At 31.6% G+C, this 24,962-nt stretch overlaps 2 protein-coding genes across 16 annotated transcripts in view; one reads left to right on the top strand and one right to left on the bottom strand.

Annotated features, from left to right (window-relative positions):
* LOC143246298 (sodium/hydrogen exchanger 9B2-like) overlaps positions 1-12,284 on the top strand; it is a 57,609-nt gene extending 45,325 nt beyond the window's left edge. For all 7 annotated transcript variants that reach the window (XM_076492775.1, XM_076492773.1, XM_076492779.1 and 4 more), the window contains 4 exons: positions 2,605-2,713; positions 6,224-6,360; positions 7,022-7,099; positions 7,678-12,284. In XM_076492775.1, the coding sequence (XP_076348890.1) occupies positions 2,605-2,713; positions 6,224-6,360; positions 7,022-7,099; positions 7,678-7,821 (468 nt within the window). In that variant the 3' untranslated portion in view covers positions 7,822-12,284. The remainder of the gene's footprint in view (positions 1-2,604; positions 2,714-6,223; positions 6,361-7,021; positions 7,100-7,677) is intronic.
* A 2-nt stretch (positions 12,285-12,286) lies between these two features.
* The window catches only part of LOC143246300 (protein vein-like), a 110,195-nt gene continuing 97,519 nt past the window's right edge, over positions 12,287-24,962 (bottom strand). For all 9 annotated transcript variants that reach the window (XM_076492780.1, XM_076492783.1, XM_076492784.1 and 6 more), the window contains 3 exons: positions 21,732-21,828; positions 17,714-17,822; positions 12,287-15,330 (listed from right to left, as the gene is read on the bottom strand). In XM_076492780.1, coding sequence (XP_076348895.1) covers positions 21,770-21,828 — 59 coding nt within the window. In that variant the 3' untranslated portion in view covers positions 12,287-15,330; positions 17,714-17,822; positions 21,732-21,769. The remainder of the gene's footprint in view (positions 15,331-17,713; positions 17,823-21,731; positions 21,829-24,962) is intronic.

The raw sequence follows: 24,962 nt of genomic DNA, 5'->3' as shown, positions 1-24,962 counted from the left end.
TCACACAGCAAATATATAGCTCAGGTTACCTTATTAAACTATCTAATGCATGAGCTGCAATCAAGTATACCTCTTGAATAGTTTTTATTATTCTTTATCTTACTTAAGTACCCCACTGAGACAGCAGTAGGTCTATGAATTTTATAAACTTATAACAGTAAAATCAGAGGTTCAATTCCCCTCTGTGGACACAGCAGATAGCCTGAAGTGGCTTTGCTATAAGAAAATAGACACAAATATCTTACTTAATCTAACTGTATCTATCCTAACAAGTTTCAAATTTTTATTTCAGTTACTTTGTACAACAACAAATAAAGAATACACATGCAACAGAAGAAATATAGTACTTACCTCAGCCTTCTTTTTCTTCATTGTCAAAGTATTGATGAAACGTAATCTTAATTTTCTATACAAATAGAACTACCACTCTAATCTTTTATTTAATAATCACTGTACTTAAGAACACAGAATAATAACATGTAAAAATCAGATAATGCCCTAAAACTATCATAACTTTTTAATTTTCTAACTATGTGATAAGAGCCATTAAAAATTCAGCCAAGCTTCTTGATGTATTTCCCTTGGGAATGAAGTTTGAAGTGAAAGAGAAATAGACAATTTTGTGTACAGAAAACAATGTAATACATCATTTGATAGATTAAAACTGGCTTTGTATTGGTTATGGATAATATACTATTAAACCTTAGAGGGAAATATTGGAATTCAGGAAAGAGAGGATGTGACAGGTTGGTGTAGCAAAACAGATGCAATTTTCTAATTTATGTTTCTGTTACAAAAATTGAAGGCTGTAAAAATTATTTTGCTTGTATTATAACAAGTAGTTTATGTTACAGTACATACTTTTGGGAGTAGTGATAAACAAGTTAGGAAAAGGCAAGATTTAAAGAGCAACTGTCACAATTTTTGTAATGTGGATATTGAGGCTTTTTTTATTATTCTAATTAAAGCCTGTAAAGGTTCTTGGTCAAGTATCTGTAGTTTCCCAATTAATAGGTGTTAATCACAGTTACAGCTTTCAAGGTATACAGTATACCAACTGTAGCAAATCAACAATACAAACTGTCTCTTTGAGCTTTGGTATATTAACGTTTAGGCCAGGTTCTAGAAATTTCAGTTGACCCAACAAAATGCTAGTGCATGGGTAAAACATATACTGTTGATTTTTACACTTGAGAATTTAGGGAATAGGTAGGAATTTTGCAATATATATTTAACAGTATAAGTTGCAGCTATTTCTCAAGTGTTATGGATTTCCACTTATTTTATGGGTCTCATACTTTTCCATATTAGCCATATTTTTTCTTCTTTGTTGGAAGTGATATTATGGACTACAACCTTCACCTGATTGTCTTACTGTTCATGAAAGGATCTTAACATTTCACTCTCTTTTTGGATTTCTTTGTTAGGCATGTTTTTTTCTTGTTTTTTGTCTGTATTGTTTATTTTGTCTCATTTTCTTACTTCCTGATCCATAATTCTTTCCATTTCTTATCCTTGCTTATAATTGAGATTTATACTGTTTCCTTTCTCACACACATACACCTCCATCCCATTCTTGTTTGTAATTACCTCAGTCCTGATTTCTAGACTTTCTTCCTTTTCCTTTCTTGATTCTCTGTCTTTGATATCTGTTTGTCAAGCTTGGGGACTAATCTCCATACTTTCTATTTTACTTTCAGGTTCTCCATTTTCATGTTTTCATTTTTTTCTCTCTATCCTTTTGAATTCCCATCTCCTGACCCTGGGTTTTCTCTTAGGTGATTCTTTATGCCTCAGATAGACCACTACTGATGATTATTCTCTTCCCTGTTTGACCTGTTTATATTTCTTCTGCTCTATCTCATCATGTTTTTGTTATCTCGTTTTAGGATTTATTGCATTCCTCTTTACTGTATTCTTGTCTTTCTTCCTTGTATATTTGTTATTTATCTGGCTCACTTTCTTTGCCCATGTGTATTTAGTGAGGTTCTTTTATTCCCTGTTTCCTCTACAGATGTTACATGGCTTCTGTTTGGTTTGGTTTTTTTCCACAGGACTTTCCCACTATCTCAACCATTCCTTTTGCTACTTTTCTCCTTTTAGATCAGTCAACTCCTAACCTTCCTGTTCTGGTTTTCTTGGCCTTCCTCTTTTCTGATTCACTGTGTGTGTATGTGCACAGTTATGTACTTATCTTTATATGAATATGTGTCTGTTTAGGGTAGATTATAAAAAACAAACAACTCCTCTTTAGAACTGGACATGATGGAATATATTTGTATTTACAGAATGAAGATTAACTATATATGGATGTGTTTTATTAGTTTATCTATGTCCAAGAGTAAAATGTTAAACTGTTCATAACTTTTACAGGTTATATCTCAGGCACTGGACATATTACTGACTGTTCTCAGCTTACATTAAGTATATTTTTATCATTGGAATTGTCTAGCTTGTGGACTATTATATGTGCTAAAAAAGGTAAGAAAAAATGTTAGAACTGTATATAAAGGTTTTGTTCATATTAAAAACCTTTTTAATTAAATATGGTGCACAGAACTGTGATTATGTGATATATTTGCTTAATTGTTTTTATTTTTTTAGAACCCTGTAAGAACATTTTTTAATTACTTGTGGAAGATTTTCCAGCCTATACTTTTTGGTCTCATTGGGGCAGAAATTCAGGTGTCACAGTTGGAAGCAAACACTGTTGGTAAATATTTCTATAGTTTTTAACAGTTTTATAAAGCACTAAGAAAAATAACAGTTTACCTGCATTATTGATCATACCAAATATAAATATAATTGGATATGTATTTATTTGTATATCTCAAGATATACAACTTAAGTCTATTTTTCTGTTGAAAAGTACAGAGTACCTGTAAGTTTTCAAAATATTTTTGCTAAAGCTTTTGATGTAATAAACTTTCTGAAAACTAATATGGTATAACTCATGATATAGTCCTAAAATGTGTTACACTGAATATTGAGTCACTGATATTACCTCCCACTTCATGTATGTTTAGTCAGTACATGGTACATTTTCTTTTTAAGTAACAGACTGGATGGTATGCTCTGGAATAGTGTCTTTTGACATTTGCCAGATTCCTATATGAAAACTGGACTGTGTGGTTCACACATGTAATAAACAAGTGGCATTTGGTTAAGAAGTTAAATGTATATATTTCTTACAAGCTCACTCTTGGGTTCAGTAACGTAGCACAGATCTCAGAGTAACAGATATTGGCTGATAGCCAGACTAAACTGGGGAATCAATGTCATAAACGATACAGAAAAGAGCTTTAAAGTGATATGAAACAGAAGTAATACAAAAACATTACATCAACATGCCATGTTATTATCCAATCAAATATACCCTACAATAATATAGTGAAGAAATTAGATACGTTGTCCTTTCATGGTGTTTTTTTACAATTCCTAATGTAATTCTTAATATATTTAAAGCACATAATGTAGCTACTCCTAATCTATACATTTTTCTACAGAAATCAGTAAAACTGAGTGTTTCACTAAACTAAGAATTTGTGTTTGTGTTTAATGTGCAGTACAATGTACTAAAAATGGTTGAAACATTTACTCACTATGCAAACTGTATTTATGTAATTTACTAGAATTTACCAGTAAAAGAAAGAAGAATAGTGGTTACAACAGAAGTTACTGAAATAAAAATTGTTTGTCAAACTGATGGCAGTAAAATCCAACAATGTTAATGAAAACTGTATTTTGTGTATAGAAAACATGTCAAATTGCTGATATAGTGCTAAAGTTAAAGCTATGAGTTCCCAACAATATGGATTTAAATACATCATATTTTATTTGACTGACAGTTTTTCTGGAGTGTTGCTAATAACTTTATACATAGTTGTTTTTTATGTGTTTTTTTACAGTTTTTCGTTAAAGTGATTTGGTTGCTATTCTTTTTATTCAAAGTTGTCTCATTAAAATTTTTGGAATTGAAGTATTGTATTTTTATTTATATATATGTAATTAAACACTTGAAAGCTATTTATGGTTCTAGTAATAGCATTCCCTAGTGGGACAGTGGTAAGTTTACAAAATCACAACACTAAAATCTGTGGTTTGATTTCCTGCAGTGGGTACAGTAGATGGTTTAATGTGGCTTTGCCCCCCCCCCAAATATATATATTGTAATAGTCATGTTTAATGTATTGATTATAAAATTTGAAAGTGTTTTTTAACACGTTTCTTCTAATTTATTGAATAGAATCCAAGTAATAACTTTCTAATTTGTGTTTGAGTAATTAATGTAGTTATATGAAAAGGACAAGTTTTAATTTGCCCTAAAACTTGTACTTTAGCCTTCTTGTAGCAACCAGATGATTAATAAGAAAATCATTGTATAAGGTAGGAATCTAATTAAATTGTACTGGTTCATTGAAGTCTGAAGAAAATTTATTTAAATGTAGGTTATTAGGTAATGATTTTTACTTTCTAGCAAGGAATTTCAAAAGTGTATTTGTATGGAAAATTTTCTTTCCTTCTTTCATTATCATTTTAATAATTTTAAAGAGCCTGCTAATATCCATATATATATTTTTAACTATACATCATTATTTCTTAAGAATACTAATACCACTATCATACTGTTTACCAATATTGTAATTATGGTATAAGGTTTCACTTGGTCCTGACATTTTTTACAGTCTCTCTCTCTCTGTATTTTTAAAATATTATTACATATAATAGTTTTAAGTATTATTAGGTGAAGATTCGCTATATTTTTTACTGTTACAACAAAGTTATTATTAAATGTTTATGAAAATACCTATTTAGTTTCTAACATGTCTTAAAAAGCTGTCTGTGGTTTTGTTTTAACCATTATTTTATAATTGTTTCCACACCTTTTACTGTATAGAAGTCACTTGCATGTTCTTTGCATCTTGTTCATGAATGGATTAGGTCCAAGAAATAGTACAGTTTACTTCTTTTGTCCAATGTAATTTTTTAAAGGCTTAAAATACAGCAAGATCTTTGTTAATGCACAATTTTTAAGTGATCTAATATGGTTTGTACTTTATTTCTAAAAGTCTGTATTCCACTTTACAGTTCTTCCAGGTTTCATCACTACTCAGAAGAGATCATATAAGGGTGATAAGCTTCAGACAATTTCTGCACTGGTTATTTTGTTCAAGCACTCCATGTCAGTTTCTCTGATTGCCTATGAGTGCCCAATATAACTTAAGCTGTTTTATTTTTTCTAACTGAGTGATACCTCTCTCAGTGCTGTCTTCTGATATTTTCATGTTCTCATTGCAGTGTTATATCCTAAGCCAACATTTGGATATCTTTGTAGCTTTTTTTTACATTCCATTATCTGAGGGTATTCATTTTCAGTGCCTGCTTCTACTCCTATTATGTAGTTGAAAAATGAGTCATCGTTGTCTTTTTTTTTTTTTTTCTGACCATTAGTGACAGAGAGAGAGAGTTTGTTTTTATTTATCTATGGTGCATACATTTTGGGTTACATATTCAGGACAATTATCCTTGGAAATCCATGGTGTTCTCTTGTTTTTAGATTTCTTATTTTGAGATGAAAAACAAACTAATGACCTTTACTGAGTATGCAAAGCTATTTAAAAATAAGCTTTACCACCTAATTGGACTATAAAATAATTTTTTTTTTTACTTTATAGAGCAAATTTGGTAAGTACATAAGAGAATTGTTTGGTGTACAAATAGCAAGTAGAAATCTGAAGTAATGGGACCAAAAAGTGGTGAATATGACTCATATATACATAACACAATTTTTTTTTTATGTTTCAGGTCATAAATACTCAGATTTTATGTTGTAATCTGAGTATTCTCAATTTATTAAAACTATCTTTCATATTGGATTTTTAGAGTATTTTTTAATTGAGTGAACAAACAGTTTGATCTTGTTGATAAAAATATTTTTTTGAAAGGAGCAAGTTGATAAGAGTCTTATTTGGTAATTAAGGGGATTTCATTGGAATAGTTTCAATGTAGAAACTATATTTTCCTGATAAGGCTTTCATTATAATGTAATCAGTACTTATTGTTATCTTTTAGTGTTCTAAAACAGAAAGAATTGTTGTTGTGAGTTTTAAGTGAAGAGAATTGTGTACTTGACAGTTTTAGCTGAATATTAAAATAAATCTTGGATATCTGTCTTTTAGCTGTGTTTATGCCATAATCGCTAAGATTATTGTTATTATTTTAGGTTTGGGACTTGCTGCATTAGGTATTGGGCTTTTTATACGTATGGTCGTGACCTTTTTGGTAGTTTTCAAAGCCAATCTTAGCATCTCGGAACAATTTTTTGTAGCTTTAGCATGGTTACCAAAAGCCACAGTCCAGGTAAGAATTAAACTTATAATGGTCTTAATGACAATAAACTCCTTGTAGTTTGCTTATGTAGATTTAATTACAAATTTTATTTTTATATTCTAATTGGAAGTATATTTCAGATCCAGATGTTCTTTTGAAGTATAGGATACTTTGCTGAAATTTCCAGTATATTAACATACATATTTGTTTTGTATGTTATTAACTAAAAGTACTTTTTCTTAAGACTTCTACAGAGAGGTATTATAAAAACAGTTGCTACTAAATTATTCTGTGCATTTTTGATATATGTTGATGAGAAAAATGTTCTTTGCAAGCTACTTCATAAGATGAGGGCACTTTCTTTATGACTTGAGAAAAAAATCTCATACAGATATAAAAAAGCCCTAATATAAAGTATTTAAATCAATATCAAAAGGTACTCAAAATCCATGTATTTAACAAATGTTTTATAACTGATGGTAATATATTTATAATTGATGAGATAAATGAAACAATACCATGGCCTAGATGGATACAGACCACTTGAATGTTCTTTAAATAAATATTACTTATCTAACATTTTGCAGTCAAAATGACTTAGAACACTTGTGATCTTGGTAAAGATAGTTTCAAACTGTGACTATGACAGTAAAAGTAATATTATTTTTCAGTAATGATTTTTGTCTTTTAGGCTGCTTTTGGTCCTGTAGCTCTTGACTATGCTAGGAATACTAAAGCTGGTCCTGAAATGGAAGCATTTGGTATTAAGGTATATCAACATATATATATATGATTTATATTTTATGCCTGTTTTAGTGCATGGTAATTTAGTGTAATTACTGTTAATTTGTTCACTTCTTTCTACTCTTGAGTTTGCTCATGCCAAATTTTAATAAGAAATCAGTTACAATCATAAGAAAAATAAATTGTAAGATAAACTTCACTGAAAACATTCTACTCAGTGTGAATCTGGATAAATTAGCAATGTGCAGTGTAAAATCCTAAAATTGGTTCTTGTTACCTGCAAAATTGATAATTGGGAAGTGTAAATTGCATTTTTTGGAGGTCAGTTATGCCAACATAATTTTCTGTGAAGTATTGCAAACATTTTTGCTACGTAAATTATCTTAATAGTGTGTAATGAAAAGCAATTAACCAAATTTTGCAGGCTAAGAGCTTCTTGATTCCATTAGTAATAGTCCAAGATTTTGTTGATATGCACTGTTTATGTGCTAGTTTATTTTAACCATGATTAAATTTTACACCAAATGAAATGTGATGTTAACTGTTTTTATGATAAGTCTGGACTATATAACATTTATAGAGAATCTGCTGTATTGTGTGTAGGTCCTTACAATTGCAGTTTTGGCCATCCTTGTTACAGCACCATTGGGGGCAGCAGCAATAAGTCTCAGTGCTCCAAGATTACTAACTCCTTCCCCTGTGAATAACAAAAGTTCCAATGATACTGAAGCCCAGGAATCAGTGTAAAGTACTTGGGATTGTAACAAGAGAGTTTCTTTTCATTAAAGAAAAATAGAATACAGTTGTGTGATGTATTTGTGATTTCAAACAGGCCTTGTTAAAAATGAAAAAACATAAATATTATAGATACTGGTAAAGCTAATAGTTATTGAGTGTTTTTGTGAGTTCACATGTAATATGGACTCACTGTGGTAATAATTTTAATTTTGAGGCTCAGTTTTTACAATAACAACATCAAATATATATGAATTTTGTTGTGCATGTGATAACAATTATACTAAAGATGTGTTTGTCAGTTAAACAGTGGGCTTTGATTTAAGGGTAAATATACATAAAAATTTATTCCTAATTTGTGTCATATGTGGAATTTTGCCACTGACAGCTTGTTTTATATATTTTTGTGACTAATGTGAATTGATTAATGTTGGTTTTATGCATGAATTTGTTAGTGTCAAATTTATTTTTGATGTCCTGATCCCTTAGAAACTGTGAAGATATAAGTTGTACAAGTCTTCATGAACAAAATAATATAATTACTTTATGTTACAACTGTTATAATATTATTATAATATTATTAATTGATATTTTCAATTTTTTTGCAATAACTATTATCACATGGTTGTGATGAACAAGTAAACATTTCAAAGAAATTCTTTCATGATGAAAATTTATTGCAAAAATAGATATTTGAAAAATACACTTATTTATAGGTTTTACCACTTTAGTCTTCCCATTTTGTTTCTGTGATGACAAAGAGCAATATTTTGTAGTTATAGATCAACTACATGTTGAACAGAAACTGTTCTAATAGTATTAAGTGGATTTACATTCTTTTATATATCACTATATATTCATTAGCAGATCATTACTTATCCTATTTTGATTTATTTCATCAGTATTTGATTTTTACCTAAAATAATTGTTTGTAATAAAGCACAGCATTACACACTGAGATATCTGTTTTTTGCCCACCACAGGTATTGCAACCCAGTTTATAGCAATGTAAGTCTAAAGACATACAACTGTGCCACTGTGGGAAAATTCTTGTTAGTTCAGTGATTGGAACTGACAGTTAATGTTATTCTCTTCATAAGAGAAAAAAGTATTAAGATGCACTTGTAACCTGAAATAATATTTTTGTTGTTGTTCACCTATTGGTATTAATAACAAATTACTTATTGTTTAAATAACTTACTAAGTTTGCCTAAGTTGTTATTTTTAAGTCTTGTTATACAAAATCATTTGAAGCATGAACTTTTTCTGAGTAGAAAAAGTGGGTATTTTGTTTAAGTTACCTTATTTAGGTAAATTTGTATTTGGATATTGACATTTAAACTTATTCAAGTTATTGCCCTTTGTATGTTAGCAAAGCACAGTAAGTGTCCACTAGAATAATTATTTCCAAAGAATGAATGGAGCATACCCATAACATGAAAATGTAGTATCATAATAGAGTCATCTAACTTGTGTGTTGTGAGAAAGGCTGAAAATGAAATGTAAATGTAGATCCTTGAATGCCTTGTGAAAGCAAGTATGAAGCTAGTATTAACACAACTTTCTTTTACATCTGAATTAAAACATTTCTGCTCAATCCAATTTTTATAGTGTGGCACAGGCTTGTTTCAAGTTTTAAGAACATTGTATTAAATTATCAATAAGTAAAAATGTACTTATGTGCAGACACTGATATTATTACCTGTATTAGCTAAACACCTATGTTACTTAGTTTTTATTCACATTAAAAATAGCTTAGGCTAACCTTAAGAAATCTTGTCTATTTGGTATTACAGAATACAAGCTGTTCTAGGTGTTAATTTTATGTAGATATAAATCCTGATTTGTTATAAACTTACATGGTTTAAACTGTTACTCAGAACGTATTAAAGTGCAAAATTTGTACATTTTTGTGAATAATGACTTTTAGCAATTTTTGTGAATAATTATTTAATACAGAGATTCATCTTAATTTACTGCCTTTTGAACATTAAATTTTTGTAGCCATTCACAACATTCATGAATAATAATTAAATCACCATCATTTCAATATAATTTGTGTAAGTACACACACACATGCATTAGCATACCATTTACATATTTTCACTATTGTGAGATACTGATTCTTCATAGAATTGTGGTCGTATTATAGGCTAACGCAACTAATTTGTAGTAATTTAAGCTGCTCTGTCTCCCAAATTAGCAACACAAGTTCTCCCCACCTGAATTTAGATTCACTTGAGCCAGATAAATTATGCCAAGTTAGTTTGCCAACAAAACATTTTATGATTTCACAAGTGTAACCAATGCTATTTTAACAGATGTGAAAAACTAATGATGTATTTGTGACACTACATTCATGTGTTTGCAATGTGTGTGTTGTCTGTTACTGTTTAACAGTAAATGGAGCACATTCAAAATGGAAGGAAAAGAAAGTAATGTTTCTTACAGTCTTCCCCAATTCAGAATTGTTTGGTTATGTCATTTTTTATTACTATTTCCTTATGTTTTTGATCTCAGAATTTTCACTTAAAGAACATTGTTTGTTTGTTTTAACTGGAGCTTAACTAATCCATTATTTTTGTGATGGTAATTAATTTTCAAATTAATGATTTAGTTAATTTGTGGAATTATTTATTTGAAACAAACGTGTTATTAAATGTAAATGGCTGCTTATGTTTGATTATTTATTTATTTGTCAAGAATAAGCAGTAACTGTGATAATTAGGATTGGGAAAGTTAGCAATAACTTCAAGATGCACATATATATGTGCATCAGCCACCTTATACTGTAGCAAGTGGAAGGTTACTGTTGGGATACATAATAGTATCTATCATCTTCCAAATTTAATGTATTAGATAGTTGTCAAGAAAACTCATTAGTATCAGCAGCCACAACAAAGAACTTTTAAATATTTATTTATGTAGATGAACTGATACAAATGTTAACACAGTAGTCACTTCACATTTTTTTTTAGGTCAGATGAAATTATTTATTACTTTAGCAAATAAATTCTTGTTTATGTCATCTTTATTCTTTGTTTTTAAAATAGAGTTGTTAATCTTAAATCAGACTTGAAAATTTAACCATTCAAGTAATTACAGGTGTTATCTGTAGAAGTTCAAATATTAAAGTGCACATTTTCCCTTGCACAAAAAAAAAAAAAATCTTTACTTGAAAACAGTTTCACAAAGTTAACAAAAATTGTTCAGCCTGCAAGAAGTGCAAATATGTAAATACAATTTCAACTAATACCATATTTGTTCTTGTTTTTACAGATAAAATTGTTTCTATCCCCATTTACTTTACCTAAACAATTACATTGTGTAGACCAATGTATTTGATTTTAAAATTGAATAGGAGGAACACTATGAATTGGATACAATTACATTTTTTTTTGTTTCTTTTTACTTGGGAAGAAACATTTAAGTAATTTTGATCATGTTCAGAGAAATTCGAAGAAGGTCTAGAAAATATATGTGAAGTAGGCATATGTTGATTATACCCAAGAATAAATAAGCTTAAAAAAAATTGAAGTTTTATGATGCTGTGGATTACAAGCAGTAGTTCACATCTTTATTTTGATGTATGTATAACTGAAATTAGATAAGCTAGATAACTTGATTTTGAAGAGAAAAAAAATTGTTGGAAGTTCATATTTTGCATTTTAATGTAAACTTAAATTTAGATACTACTGCATCACTTTGTTGTTAATTTTCTTGTTTTAACCATCATATTTTGAGATTTGTGTGAATAATAGTTTCCTTAGGTAGTCTCAAGCAACTAAAAATCTGGTGCTTAAGAACTTTCCCAGACTTGTATGTGGTATTTGATCTTCAAACAAATGTATATATTATTTTACACAAACTAACTGTCAAACAGGTTTAAAAATATTGTTGTAAAGTTTGTTTTCTTCAAGTTGGAGGACTTTCATTACAGACATTGTCAAAGTTATGTCTAGTGTAAGGCATTTTGTACATTTGAAAATATAAATATTCGTATGAAATAGTTTACCAACGTTTCAGTATTTTTAAGTATTACATGCAACTAAAATAGTAAGAATAGTGTGAAAATCTGAGGAAGAATTGTGTACATATGCATTTTCACAAGTTAAGAACTAAATCTGTTTATGGTTATAGTATGATTTATTCCTTACAACTTGAAAAGTGAGAGAAGTTTATTGAAACTGAACAGTCATACTACGTAAGTACTGAAGACAAGAACTATATTGGCTGCTCAAAACTACAAAAAATAATGGTTATACAATGTTGGTTGATGTTTTTAAACAATCAATACAAGAATTAAAATTGTGTAATGTTAGATCTTTTACTGTAGTAGGTAGAAAGTTCTTAAAAATATTTTAAGGGTATTTGTTGTAAAATAGAGATGAAATTTCATGTAATTTGTTCTATAGTAGAAGTTTGGTAGAAAAAAATTTTTGATGAATTTTGAATAAAAACACGTTTTACCAAGTAGTTAAAGAGTTGCTTAAGAATTTAATCATTTGTTCTACAAAGTACAAGGAAGACAATTACACAACATGATTGTTAAACCTAGAAAGAACATTACCAAGTACTCACAGAAAATTTCAGAAAAATTATAGCAAAGAGTTACATGTAATTTTATATTTTTTATTGTACTTATTTGTGTGTGTGGGGAGGTACTATTGTAAACAATCCTTTTTGAAATGTAAGAGCAAGAGAAAAACAAGTTAAATAACATCCTTAATATGGAAATAAATGTTGAAAAAGTGTTATAGCTTAGATCTCGTAAACAAATTTAGTTAGAAATGTTAAAGAACCTGTGTAGGGAGGGTTGTGTAAATGTAGAAACTACATATAACATCAATATCTTGAACATTAATAATTTAAACACAACAACATAATTATATATTAGATCAGCTGAGAATTAAAGACCTTTCGATCAAGTTCACCTCAGCAACTTCCATTTAAAAACACAATTTACAGCTACCATTTAGGGTGCAAATGTACAGCTCATTATATTTTGGTATAGTTTATCACTGTCACTATTTACACAGATTCAAGCAACTACACATTATAGCTGTGTTATTAACTTTTTAAATGGAGAATGAGAAAATATTCTGCATTCATGAGAGAGATATTAAAGTAAGATGGCCCCACAATTGTAACTAGTTTGTTATTTAAAAATAAGTAATGGCATCATAGAATATGATATTCACTGTAAAGTTAATGGATTGTAAGAACACAAGTATGTCTGGTGAGTTGGAAAAGAACATTCATTCATGTTTTGGCAAACAGGCTATAAAACAACTCAATGGACTTCGAGACTTCTCTCAGCCATTTTCTGTACATACATACATTAAGTTTTTGGAGAATCTCTTCTTGCTAGAAAGTTCCAAAAATACTTTAGAAACATAGGTTACTTTCATGGATTTATCAGATTATAGTAGATGGATTGTAAAACAATCAGTGTAAGTTTGAAAGAAGCTTTAAAGTCCATTTAACTTAACTGACTTCAATAAATTAGTTTTGTTTAAAGCAAGCTCATTTTACAATTGTACTTGCAACCAAACTCAAGAACCATATTTCTATATTTCTAGTGTTAATTTTAGATTATCATTATATTAAAAAATATCACACAGCATGAATTTTCTGGATGTAGGAACCTATGAGAGAATTACAGTTGTTTATTTATACATGCTTTATGGGTACATTGTTTTCCCATCAGTGTATAATACTGAATACATCGAACTGTATGGATACTGTTTCCAGGATTTACCTAGCATCAACAATATATTCCGAGTCTACCAATACCAGAAAATCGTGGTTCTATCTATATTTACAATGTATACAAGATTTGTCTAGTGCTATCAATTTATTTTACTCTTATAGAATATGACAAGTTTATCTGATTATCAGTAAATGATACCTTAAATTTGATCAAAAACTTAGAACCATACCATAGGTGTATCTACTGCTACATGTGTCCTTAATTATGTTAGTAGTAACAATACACCCTTTTATATTATTATGGTGTGAAAAATGATAATTTTTTAACGTTGGCAATTTATCAAGGCCTGTCAAATTAAACTGTTAAATGTATTTATTGAAAAATATATCTTACATAAATACAGCAGAATTTCTAAATTGTTCAGAACGGGCTATCCTGGCACTAGCAGCCTATCATATCTTCTAACTAATGCTAAAAACAATCATAGATATTTACTAGCATTAGCTTTAACAATTAGTATCTGTTGCACCAACAATTTAATTAAGATCTGTTTAGCACCAGTACTTTATTCAGGTTCTAGTGATCACCAACACATCGCTTTGGTGGACTATATATCTAATTATTAAGCCAATATAAAATTTACAGAAATCTCAACTTCGGAAAAGGATATCTACCTTTTAATTTTCCAAGGAGCACAACCATGTTTCTTTTATCCCAAGAGTAAATATTAGACGTTATTAGCACTAACTAAATTCAAGCAGGGCTTTTATATTAGTACAGGTAATAGTTTGGAGTGTCAATTATAAAAGTATCATTTTACTTAATCTAGCTGTTTAACATGAACAAAATATTTTAGACTTTCTGCTACTACCACAATTAGAGGGGGTCACGTGGAAAAAAACTGAAAAATTTTAATTGATTCAATCGTTGTGAACCATATATATCTAAAATCTGTTGAACACAAACAAGCTGAACTTGTTTGTGACACATCATTTGATCCCCATCGTAATAAATCTCCATAATCCCTGCAGACTCTTGAGGTGACTGAACCAGAAGATTGGTTTATTTACAAAGAGTATGTCATTCATTATATTCAAATAAATTGGAGAAATGTTCCATTACTTCCCATGTTGATTTCTTTCACCACGTCTTACACAGTGATGTCTAGTTACTACATCTTGTCTGGAGAGGAGTATCAGTGTCCAACAAAACTAAATAAATTACAGTACTTAGATTTTTTTTCAAAAAGTAGTTTATACAAATTTGAAGATATCCCAGTTTGATAGCTACCTTCCTTTGGAACTACAACTGGTCAGACAGTGTGCTGCCATTGTTCTTAAATATCATACAACTGTTATTTGTCTGCAGAGAACCACTTCACACAAAAGCAGCAGCGATTGAAAAATGTGAAGTTACATATTCTCTTTTGAGTCGGAATATGTTACTTCATCACAGAAAAACACAATTATAACTACGTTATGGGTTTTACTTATTATTAGGTGTCTGTGAAAGATAAAGTAATTTAAACAGCTTTTATTTGACTGTTAGCAACATTTTTGTGTGTTGCCTGTAAACTAATGATACGTTTGAACACTACTTTTTCATCAGAATATTGGTTTGCACTTTATACGGTAGATCCTGCTGTTAAGGCAGGTGGATAGGTCTCTTAACACTAACAAGCGAGACCAGCTCCTAGTTTATAGTTTGCCAGATGAAACTGTTCAGGTTCAGGGCAGTAGTGGTAAATGATGCTCATTTTTCCTGCCAACTTGAGTTCCTGTGTTTGGTATATCAAGTCTTCAGATGTGCTGCAGGTACCCGTGTGAAAATAAACAAATAACGTTTTAACTATAATGTTAATACTGTAACAAACTGATTTAAACAAGCAAAACTAGCGTTATTTATACAATTGTACAGCACTGAATTGATTCACCATGCTAATAAAACTAAAGGCTTAACTTTAATTAAACAACTATTATCTTAAAACTGAAATGCGAATCGATCTGCTTTACCGCTGTGTTTACATAGAATGTAAAAACGGCTCGTTTGGGTTGAGAAAATTTTTTACGTAGAGGAGCGCTCCTCTACATGAAAAACTTTCTCAACCCAAACGAGCCGTTTTTACATGTATATTTTTCTCTACAAGTGGGTTTTCTCGACATCACTGATTGTGTTTATATAGTCTTTAGTAAAGGCAAAACAATAGTATAATATAAAACACCTACATTTATTTATTATGTGCTATGCACATCAAGTATATTCTGTCAAATAATTGTTGAGATTTTAACATTTTTACTGCTAATACTTTATTATTGTCTGTACAATATATTAACTGCAGATTATGAATTTACGTTTCCATTAAGTCAAAGTAAAAAAAATATTATCCTATTAAATAGAATAAAGTAAAAAAGTTATCCTGTTATCTTTTCAACATACCTTAAAAGTCAGTACTTGTATGAATGACAAATATTCTCCACTACAAACAACGAAGTTTGACAATTTGTTGACGCAACTACAAAGTAAAAATTTAGTCATATTTTATAAGGTTCAGAATTTTACTGCGATCCTTTGCTTTTGTTCTAGAGCGAGATGGTCGTTCGGATAGAGTAAAAACTCGTTAAATCACAAACGATCAGATATAATTATATAACGTTTAACTTGCTTCATTGTCTCATTCACTCACTATATTTGACCAGTTTGTTTGTTTGTTTTTGAATTTCGCACAAAGCTACTCGAGGGCTATCTGTGCTAGCCGTCCCTAATTTAGCAGTGTAAGGCAGCTAGTCATCACCACCCACCGCCAACTCTTGGGCTACTCTTTTACCAACGAATAGTGGGATTGACCGAAACATTATAACGCCCCCACGGCTGGGAGGGCGAGCATGTTTAGCGCGACGCGGGCGCGAACCCGCGACCCTCGGATTACGAAGCGCACGCCTTACGCGCTAGGCCATGCCGGGCCATATTTGACCAACCTATTCATTTTCAATAAAGGGTTTTTGATACCACTACTGTTTCAGAAGTATACTAAATCAAACTAATGGTTTTTAAGTAGTCGTTGTGACTAATGGATTCTAAAATGATGGTGATTTCGTCGACGCCATTAACTTTTCCAGTTTTTATTTCTTGTTTGTTTGTTCTTGGTTATGGTATCCAAGAATATCTTAAATCATTTTTATGCGCATTTTATTTGAAAATATGCTATATTTCTTTAGTTATATAATTATGTACCCTCCGCGAGACAAAATTACACTCCGTGATGACGAGAAACCCTCTTGAAGTACAAATGTATCTCAGGAAGGTTGGTATAGGTATTGACACGTTTACTATTATTAGCAAAAGTATTAATACCAATACCTGCCTTCCTGAGATACAAAATTATACTCCTTTCGCAGGGTTTTAAAAACAGTTACCTTGTAGTAGTACAATACGTTTCAACAGGATCGCTACTTCTCTGAGTCCTGTTACTTGAGATGATTTCGCGAACAAACAATCATATCATAGTTACCCGCAGTGCGAATAATTATAGAATTACTTACAGGATTCGAATCGACGTCAATTTTATGAAAGCTGTGAATGCTAGCAAAGCAAATTGTCAGAGTTGGAATAATGCTATAAATGAGAGAAGATATTCTGTGACAGTTGTTCATACAATGTCTTCAAGTTTGTTTTTGAAATACAAACTTTTTACTCGTTGCTCCGCAATATTTTGCCCGATTTGAGATATAATCACAGTTGTAAGCTCAGGAGGTCAAACCATTTTGATTTGTGTATTTGACCACACCCAAGATCTAATAGATTTATTTACTTTAAGAATCAACCCTCAAACTGAAATTCTTTTAGGCAGGATTAGACATTCTAATGAGTGATAATATCGAATCGGATATACGAGCTCACCATGTTTGTTATTGCTAGCTCACAAAAACATGGTTAATAAAATGGGAAAATAAGTGCCCTAATCCTGCCTAAAAGAATTTCAACTGACACGGCTATTGGGGATTCCCACTTGTTTTAATTGCAATCCCTATGACCAAGTGGTTGTCGTTAAAATTGCTAAAATGCCATATTTCGCAACTAAAGAAAAAGAAACAAGCAAATAAAAGAACAAAACTTGTGTTATTTGAAATTAACAGTGTATAATACATCAGCACACTGATTAATATATCAATCGAAACACACATAACATATTACCTGATTAAATGCCAGCTTCCAATACTGAACGAAGATTTTCCCGTGATAAAAAGATCTGTGTATATGAACTTGGCTTTTATCTTGTAGTTTATCGAATATAAGATGCATTCTGAAAGCAAAATAACATTCAGATGAAGTTGAAAAGCAAATAAAAAATTATACAACTTATAAAAATTATCTGTCGTATAATAATTTTAATAGCTAAGATATTCGCGTCATGCAATTATATTTCAAATGTAAACTTGAGTGATGTCAAGAAAACCCACTTGTAGATAAAAATATACGTAAAAAACGGCTCGTTTGGATTAAGAAAATATTTTACGTAGAGGAGCGAACAACGTTTCGAGCTTCTTTGGTGATCGTCTGGTTTTTTGTGAGCCTGATGATGACCGAAGAAGCTCGAAACGTTGTTCGCTCCTCTACGTAAAATATTTTATATAAATGTAAACTTGAATTTCGTCCGCAGGTAATCGAGGGCTGTATACGCTAACCATTCCTTATTTTGAGGTGATAGACAAGGTGTTTGTTTGTTTTTTAATTTCGCGCAAAGCTACACTGCGCTAGCCGTCCCTAATTTAACAGTGTTAAACTAGTCATCATCACTAACCGCCAACTGTTGGGCTACTCTTTTACCAACGAATAGTGTGATTGACCGTCACATTATAACGTCACCACGACTGAAAGGGCGAATATGTTTGGTGTGACGGAATTTGAACCTGCAACACTGATATTACGAGTCGAGTGCCTTAACCACCTGGCCGTGCCAGCCAAAGCGGCCGTATTAGGGAACTAAAGAGCGTTAAGAAGACAGTTAATGATTTCATATACCAGTAGGAAAGAAAGTCATTATTCTTTTTAAATTAATTCCTAAACGTTATGCAAGTACACAAACTGAAAACCTGAAAATGTTTATAAAGTTGGTTATAAAATCCTCACGCTACTCTGCTGGGTTTACAAGCATCTTAATCATTCATAAAGGCCCCATTGTGCATAAAGGTTCTCCGGTATCCTCAATTTTTTCTGGTAGCTACCTAAAAGAGCAAAGGGGTCCTCAATCAAAACAATCTTCTTTAGGATGCTATCTTGTGGTACCTGAGCGTATGTGCCAATTTGGTCCTTGTATATTTCAATGGTAGCAGAGACACAGTTTCAAATATGGCGTTTACAAAATTACAAAGTTGATCAAAACTACAAAATCCGATGTTAAATTCGGATTCAACAACGCTGAAAATATATTCTAGAACTTCGCCATGTTGGGATAATCTTCCGATTACATTTTAGCTTCCCTCTCCCTCAAGCAGGGATGATACGACTTAAAAATAAGGCCAAGCCGAATTTGTTTACATTTGGTCGTGCTAGCTCCAAAATTGTGGGAGGAATCTGTGAATTAATATAAAATAAATTATTTAGGTAATTAAAGATATATGGAACATGAGAAATCTTTGGTCCAGTGATTAATCAAAAATAACAATTTGAAGAATTTAAATATTAGGTGAATTTGTACCATCGCTAAGATAATAAACTGAAAAGTGACCAACCCACCAAACTTCGTTTTTTATTTGTTTTTTCAGTCGAGGTAACTGTACAACAACGTTTTTCACTAATGCCAATTTAAGCCTAAATCTACTGTATATGCATCTTTGCACTGCATGATATAATCGCTTAGTCATTGTTTGGAAATTTCGCACAAAGCTACTCGAGGGCTATCTGTGCTAGCCGTCCCTAATTTAGCAGTGTAAGACTAGAGGGAAGGCAGCTAGTCATCACCACCCACCGCCAACTCTTGGGCTACTCTTTACCAACGAATAGTGGGATTGACCGTCACATTATACACCCCCACGGCTGGGAGGGCGAGCATGTTTAGCGCGACGCGGGCGCGAACCCGCGACCCTCGGATTACGAGTCGCACGCCTTACGCGCTAGGCCATGCCGGGCCCGCTTAGTCATAAAAGCTAGTATTAATTAAAATAATCATAATTGTAGTGTAAACAAATGTTATCATTACCCCTTGAAGTTGGTTGTTTTACAGAAATATAGTGTTCTTTTAAAAAATACAAAATGAAATAGAGATTTCCAGTTAATAGTACACAAACATTAGATCAATGTAACATGCAAAATAGACAGTGCTTTGAACATTATACAGTCGGTGTCTTTAGGGAGCCAATCCTTATATTACATATGAAATGAAGGAGTAAAAAAGTTATAGTAACTTACACTAAAGGAAAAAAAAAATGTTACAAAACGAGTTAGTAAAATATTTCGTAAATGTAAAATGATGTAGGGATGACAGTGCCAAAATGAAATGCAAACAAAAAATATGGGAATAAAGCAGCTATACATACATCAGTCCAACATGACTTTCAGTATTAAAATTTATTGTTACACTGACATGCATACTTCAATTTAATATTACCACAGTTAGAACTTAGATCACGAGTCGAGCCCCTTAACCACCTGGCCATACCGGGCCCACAAGTCAAAGTCACTAATGAAAACTTGGACCAATATCACACAATTACTCAATAAAAAAACGTTTTGCCAACATAATTAAATTTGGAAAACACGCTACACTTTTCTATAAATTTAAAATAAACAGATTTATTATGCTGTTGTTTGTCAATTTACTATTATGTTGGCTTCATGTAAGGCCATACACAAGTACTAAATACACGTTACCACTTAAAACTGTTGGGTGTGGCAATATTTATTGTGAAAACGTCTGTAACGCGACTGCGTGTTTTTTTAGCGCAATCTTATGTTATCGACTTGGACGGTCACGTTGTGTGGTTTGTTTTTTGAAATTCGCGCAAAGCTACTCGAGGGCTATCTGCGCTAGCCGACCCTAATTTTGCAGTGTAAGACTAGAGGGAAGACAGCTAGTCATCACCACCCACCGCAAACTCTTGGGTTATTCTTTTATCAACGAATAGTGGAATTGATCGTAACATTATAACGCACCCACGACTAAAAGCTGCGAGCATGTTTGGCGCAACGGGGATTCAAACCCGCGACTCTCAGATTACGAGTCGCACGCCTTAACCCACCTAGCCATGCCGGGCCCCACGTTGTGTGGAGGCAAAAGTGTAAAAAAGTTTTTTCTATACAAGTTCAACCAAGTAATTTATCTTCTTAATCACTTATTAATTATTACAGTTATTACCGAAATGTTACGTGTTGTATTATTGACTACGGCAGAGTTATCAGCCAAATGTTCAAATTATGATTTCGTCATTTCTACACCAATACTTTAGAAATACTTGTGTTGAAGGACAATACATGTTTGGTATTTAAGTGGCTACAATTGCACTGTGGGCTAACAAAGCAGGACACAAATGTGCTAGACGATACACAATCTTTGGATTGAATTTAATTCAACCTATACACGCATAACACAATTATGACTTCAAAACAGCTTTAAATAAAAATACTTGAGAGTTGAAAAACCGCACATCATTTGAATTTTTAGAGAAAAAAACGCAATTCGTGTGTTTAAATCGCTACAATAATCGTTGTGTTACATTTGATACAAGTTTGTGTTTGTGGAGCATAATTTAACTTACTACACAACTTGTTGTACACTAAGTTTCGACAATATTTTTTCCCCTCTAATTCACTAATTTATTTCGAATGGTTTAATATTACTAACGTAAAATTATAAATTACGAACTGCAACCAATCTTTTATTTCTTAAACACGTGTCTGTAGTTGTTTATCCTTCGAAATTTAAGTTTCTAGTTTTTATTCACGTAAACATATAAATATGTATGGAACACGGTAATACAAAAAATTAGTGACAAGTTATTTACAAAGTAACTAAACGTATTAAGAAACTCAATTTCAGCTTTATATATATATCTATATAAATATATATACACACATCATTATTTACGTAATAACTCTTGTTAGCTTCATACCCATGTCCTTACTTGTATGTCTAAAGATTTACTGAGCATTTCGAATGTGTATTATACTTGTGAGAATCAGAAATAGGCCAAAAGTAAATTTATACCAAACTTACTTGTGTGAAGTAGTCCTAATGCAGGTAGAAAACAGACACTAAATGACCTTCGACAAAATGATGACAATAATGTGATACTGATACTTCCTCTCCAAGTCTGAAAAAATGAAGATGAACTAATGTATTTATCTGTCATTTTAACTATTTTCTCTCTCTCTTTGTGGAGATCAACCTATGCGTTTATTAAGTTCAAAATATTCAATTATTTTATTTTCATTCACTATTAATGAAACTATGAATAATTTATTTCTAACTTTTTAAAACATATCATCTTAAGTATTTAATAAATAACTAAGTGTGATCTGACATAAGACAGCATAGACAAAAAATATAACTGCATTAAAATGTTAGCACTTAAATTATTATAATAAAAGGTCGTTTGTTTGTTTTGAGTTTATACCTCCATATTGCAAAAATTACATCGAATTGGGCTATTTCCTATGTTCATTGAGGGGAATCAAACCCCTGATTGTAAATCCGAAGATTTGTCACTGTTCTGTCTGTCTGTCTCTGGTATTTGGGTATATATAATTTTTATACCCAGGAGGGTCAGGTCATTACATTGTTAAAATTGACTGATTAGTTGGAGTAATATCAACTTTAGACTGGTCCTTTTTTCCACTGTTCCACCGGCGAACTGTTTGTTTTGAATTTCGCGCAAAGCTACACGAGAGCTATCCCTAATTTAACAGTGAAAGTCAGCTAGTCATCACCATCTACCGCCAACTCTTGAGCTACTATTTTTACCAATGAACAGCAAAATTAACCGTCAACATTGTAACGGCCTCACGGCTGAAAGGGCGAGCATGTTTGATGGGACGTGGATTCTTACCCGCGATCCTCAGATTATGAGTCAAACGTCCTAACCACCTGACCATTCTAAGAAAAATATTTCAGAAATAATGTTTTTTGTTGTTTACTTAAATTACGCTATTAGACTATTGGATATTAATTTACTAGATTTCGTTATGATTTGATTATTTTCCTAAGCCGACACATTAAGAATTTTAAAACATTGTATACCATTACCATTATTGTGACAACTAAAATTTTGAAATTTTGAAACCACATCAGGCGATCTGCTGTATCTACACTAGGTTGGAGGGGAAGGGGGGGGGTGAAACCCCTTATTATAGCATTGTAAATCCGAAGACTTGTCGCTGTCCCACCGAGGAGCATTTCGATATTCCTGCCCTTCTCAGCCACATAGCTTTAGAAGTGGAGAGAATGCGTGATGATATGGTCAGATCTAAAAATGACAATATTAAGAATTAATGTATTTGCTGGAAAAACAAGAACGTTTGGTGCAAGTGTTCAGTTTATTTTGCGACTTAATATTTTATTACTTTATTTTTAAGACAAGAGTATTAAAGATGGATAGTATTAGTTATGACAAATCTCATTACGTAACTATGTACTTGTCGCATGTTGTGTTTGCAATTAAATTGTTGTCTAGGCTATACTAATATTGTTCACGTAATGTTATTCGAATTTCCGGTAATTTTCTCGTTACATTACAGCGCCGTTCGCTTAGTTTGTCAAAAATTCGAGGATTCAGTTGGGCATAATATATGTTACCGAACAAGGCCATGTAAAGTGAAGCAAAAATTAAAGTTCATACAGAAAAAGTTAGAAAACGTGAATTTAGTCGGCGTGAGAGTGAATAGTCATGACAGACGATATTTTAAAGTGAGTTTCACACTTTAGTAGAGATAAGGAGAGTAAATTGTCTTGTTAAAAGGTGTTTAAGCAATTGAACCTGTCTGTGTGAAGTTTGACGAAAAGGAAACAATTAATTAAAGTTAATTTATCGCAGGTTGTATAGTTAGGAAGAGAATGGAAAAAATAAGTCGTCTTGTCAACCGAGTTTTAAAATAAATGAACTAGCCATTGGTGACTTTTAAAAAGAAGAGTGAATTATTAAAAATTTTAGATACAATTGATATCCAGAGCGTAAAGAATTTTCTATATACGTTTGACTTGTTTTGAACATATTTATGTATGTAAAAAAGGTGGATTGTGTGCTGTCCATTTATTGTTGGCAATTAGTGCCAACAGGTTATAGGTACCTACTACAGTAGAATATCCATTTATATATAAAAACCCCAACAGTTTTCTACGAGATAAAAAGGAGTAAATTAGGTGAACACAGGGCTAGTAGAGTGGTGTACCTAAGTCGTCATGCAGGTTTACTAAATACTTATTTAAAAATTTAAAATGTTTTAGGAATTCACCTTTACTGTCGAGTTTTTCGGATTAGTTCAACTGTTTTCTGTATATCATCTAATCTTACCACTAGATATTCTGCAGATTTGGGCTCCATTCTGTTGCTTTGACTAAATCATTAACTTATTAATGGGTGTAACCATTGTTTCGTTTTGGAATTTCGCGCAAAGCTACTGGAGAGCTATCTGTGCTAGTCGTTCTTAATTTACTAGTATAAGAATAGAGGGAAGGCAGATAGTCATCACTACCTATCACAAACTCTTGAGCCACTCTTTTACCAACGAATAGTGGTATTGACCATCACATTATAACGCCCCACGTGTGAAAGGGCGAGTATGTTTGATGTGACGAGAATTCGAACCTGCGACCCTCAGATTACGAGTCGAGCATCCTAACTACTTGGCCATGTCGAGTCAGTCTATTCGGAACAGACGTTCACTTTATAGAACTAACTAGATATTTTAAAATATATGGTGGTAGTTTTTGTTTCTATAAAACAGTGTCATTAAGTCTCCTTTATAGAAAACATCACAGAATCGAGATTAACCGTTTCTTTTTATCACCAGCTTGCACTCGGTACAGCTGTATCAGGCATAATTATTTAAGCTAATTTCTCAAGCTAATATAGCGTGACGCTGAACGCTCTTTAAGAGAATTTCATAAAAGTTAACAAATTTGAATTTAAAAGTTGTAAGTGAATAATAACAATCAACCCGTATGATTTTTCTGAGAACTTGAGCTAGAAACTTAATATAGTTTGGTTGGCCTAACCAATACTTACGTACTTGAACGTACTTTCAATCTATAGTTTTTACTGATCTAAATTAATCGTCTTGAATCCGAATAACAAGAAACTAAAAATGGTACCGATAACTTCCTAATTTATAGCTGTACTAATAAGCAAAGTACGTTAGAGAGAAAAAAGAAAAGCTTTCGTCTACTTCATGGCGATGTCAATCTCCACAAATAGAGAATAAGTTAATATCGATTAATACAAGTAAAAAG

This window comes from Tachypleus tridentatus, chromosome 3, assembly GCF_004210375.1.
Source record: "Tachypleus tridentatus isolate NWPU-2018 chromosome 3, ASM421037v1, whole genome shotgun sequence".
Lineage (NCBI taxonomy): Eukaryota > Metazoa > Arthropoda > Merostomata > Xiphosura > Limulidae > Tachypleus > Tachypleus tridentatus.
Note: the sequence above shows the minus strand (reverse complement) of the source record. Positions and strands in the feature narration are given on the sequence as shown.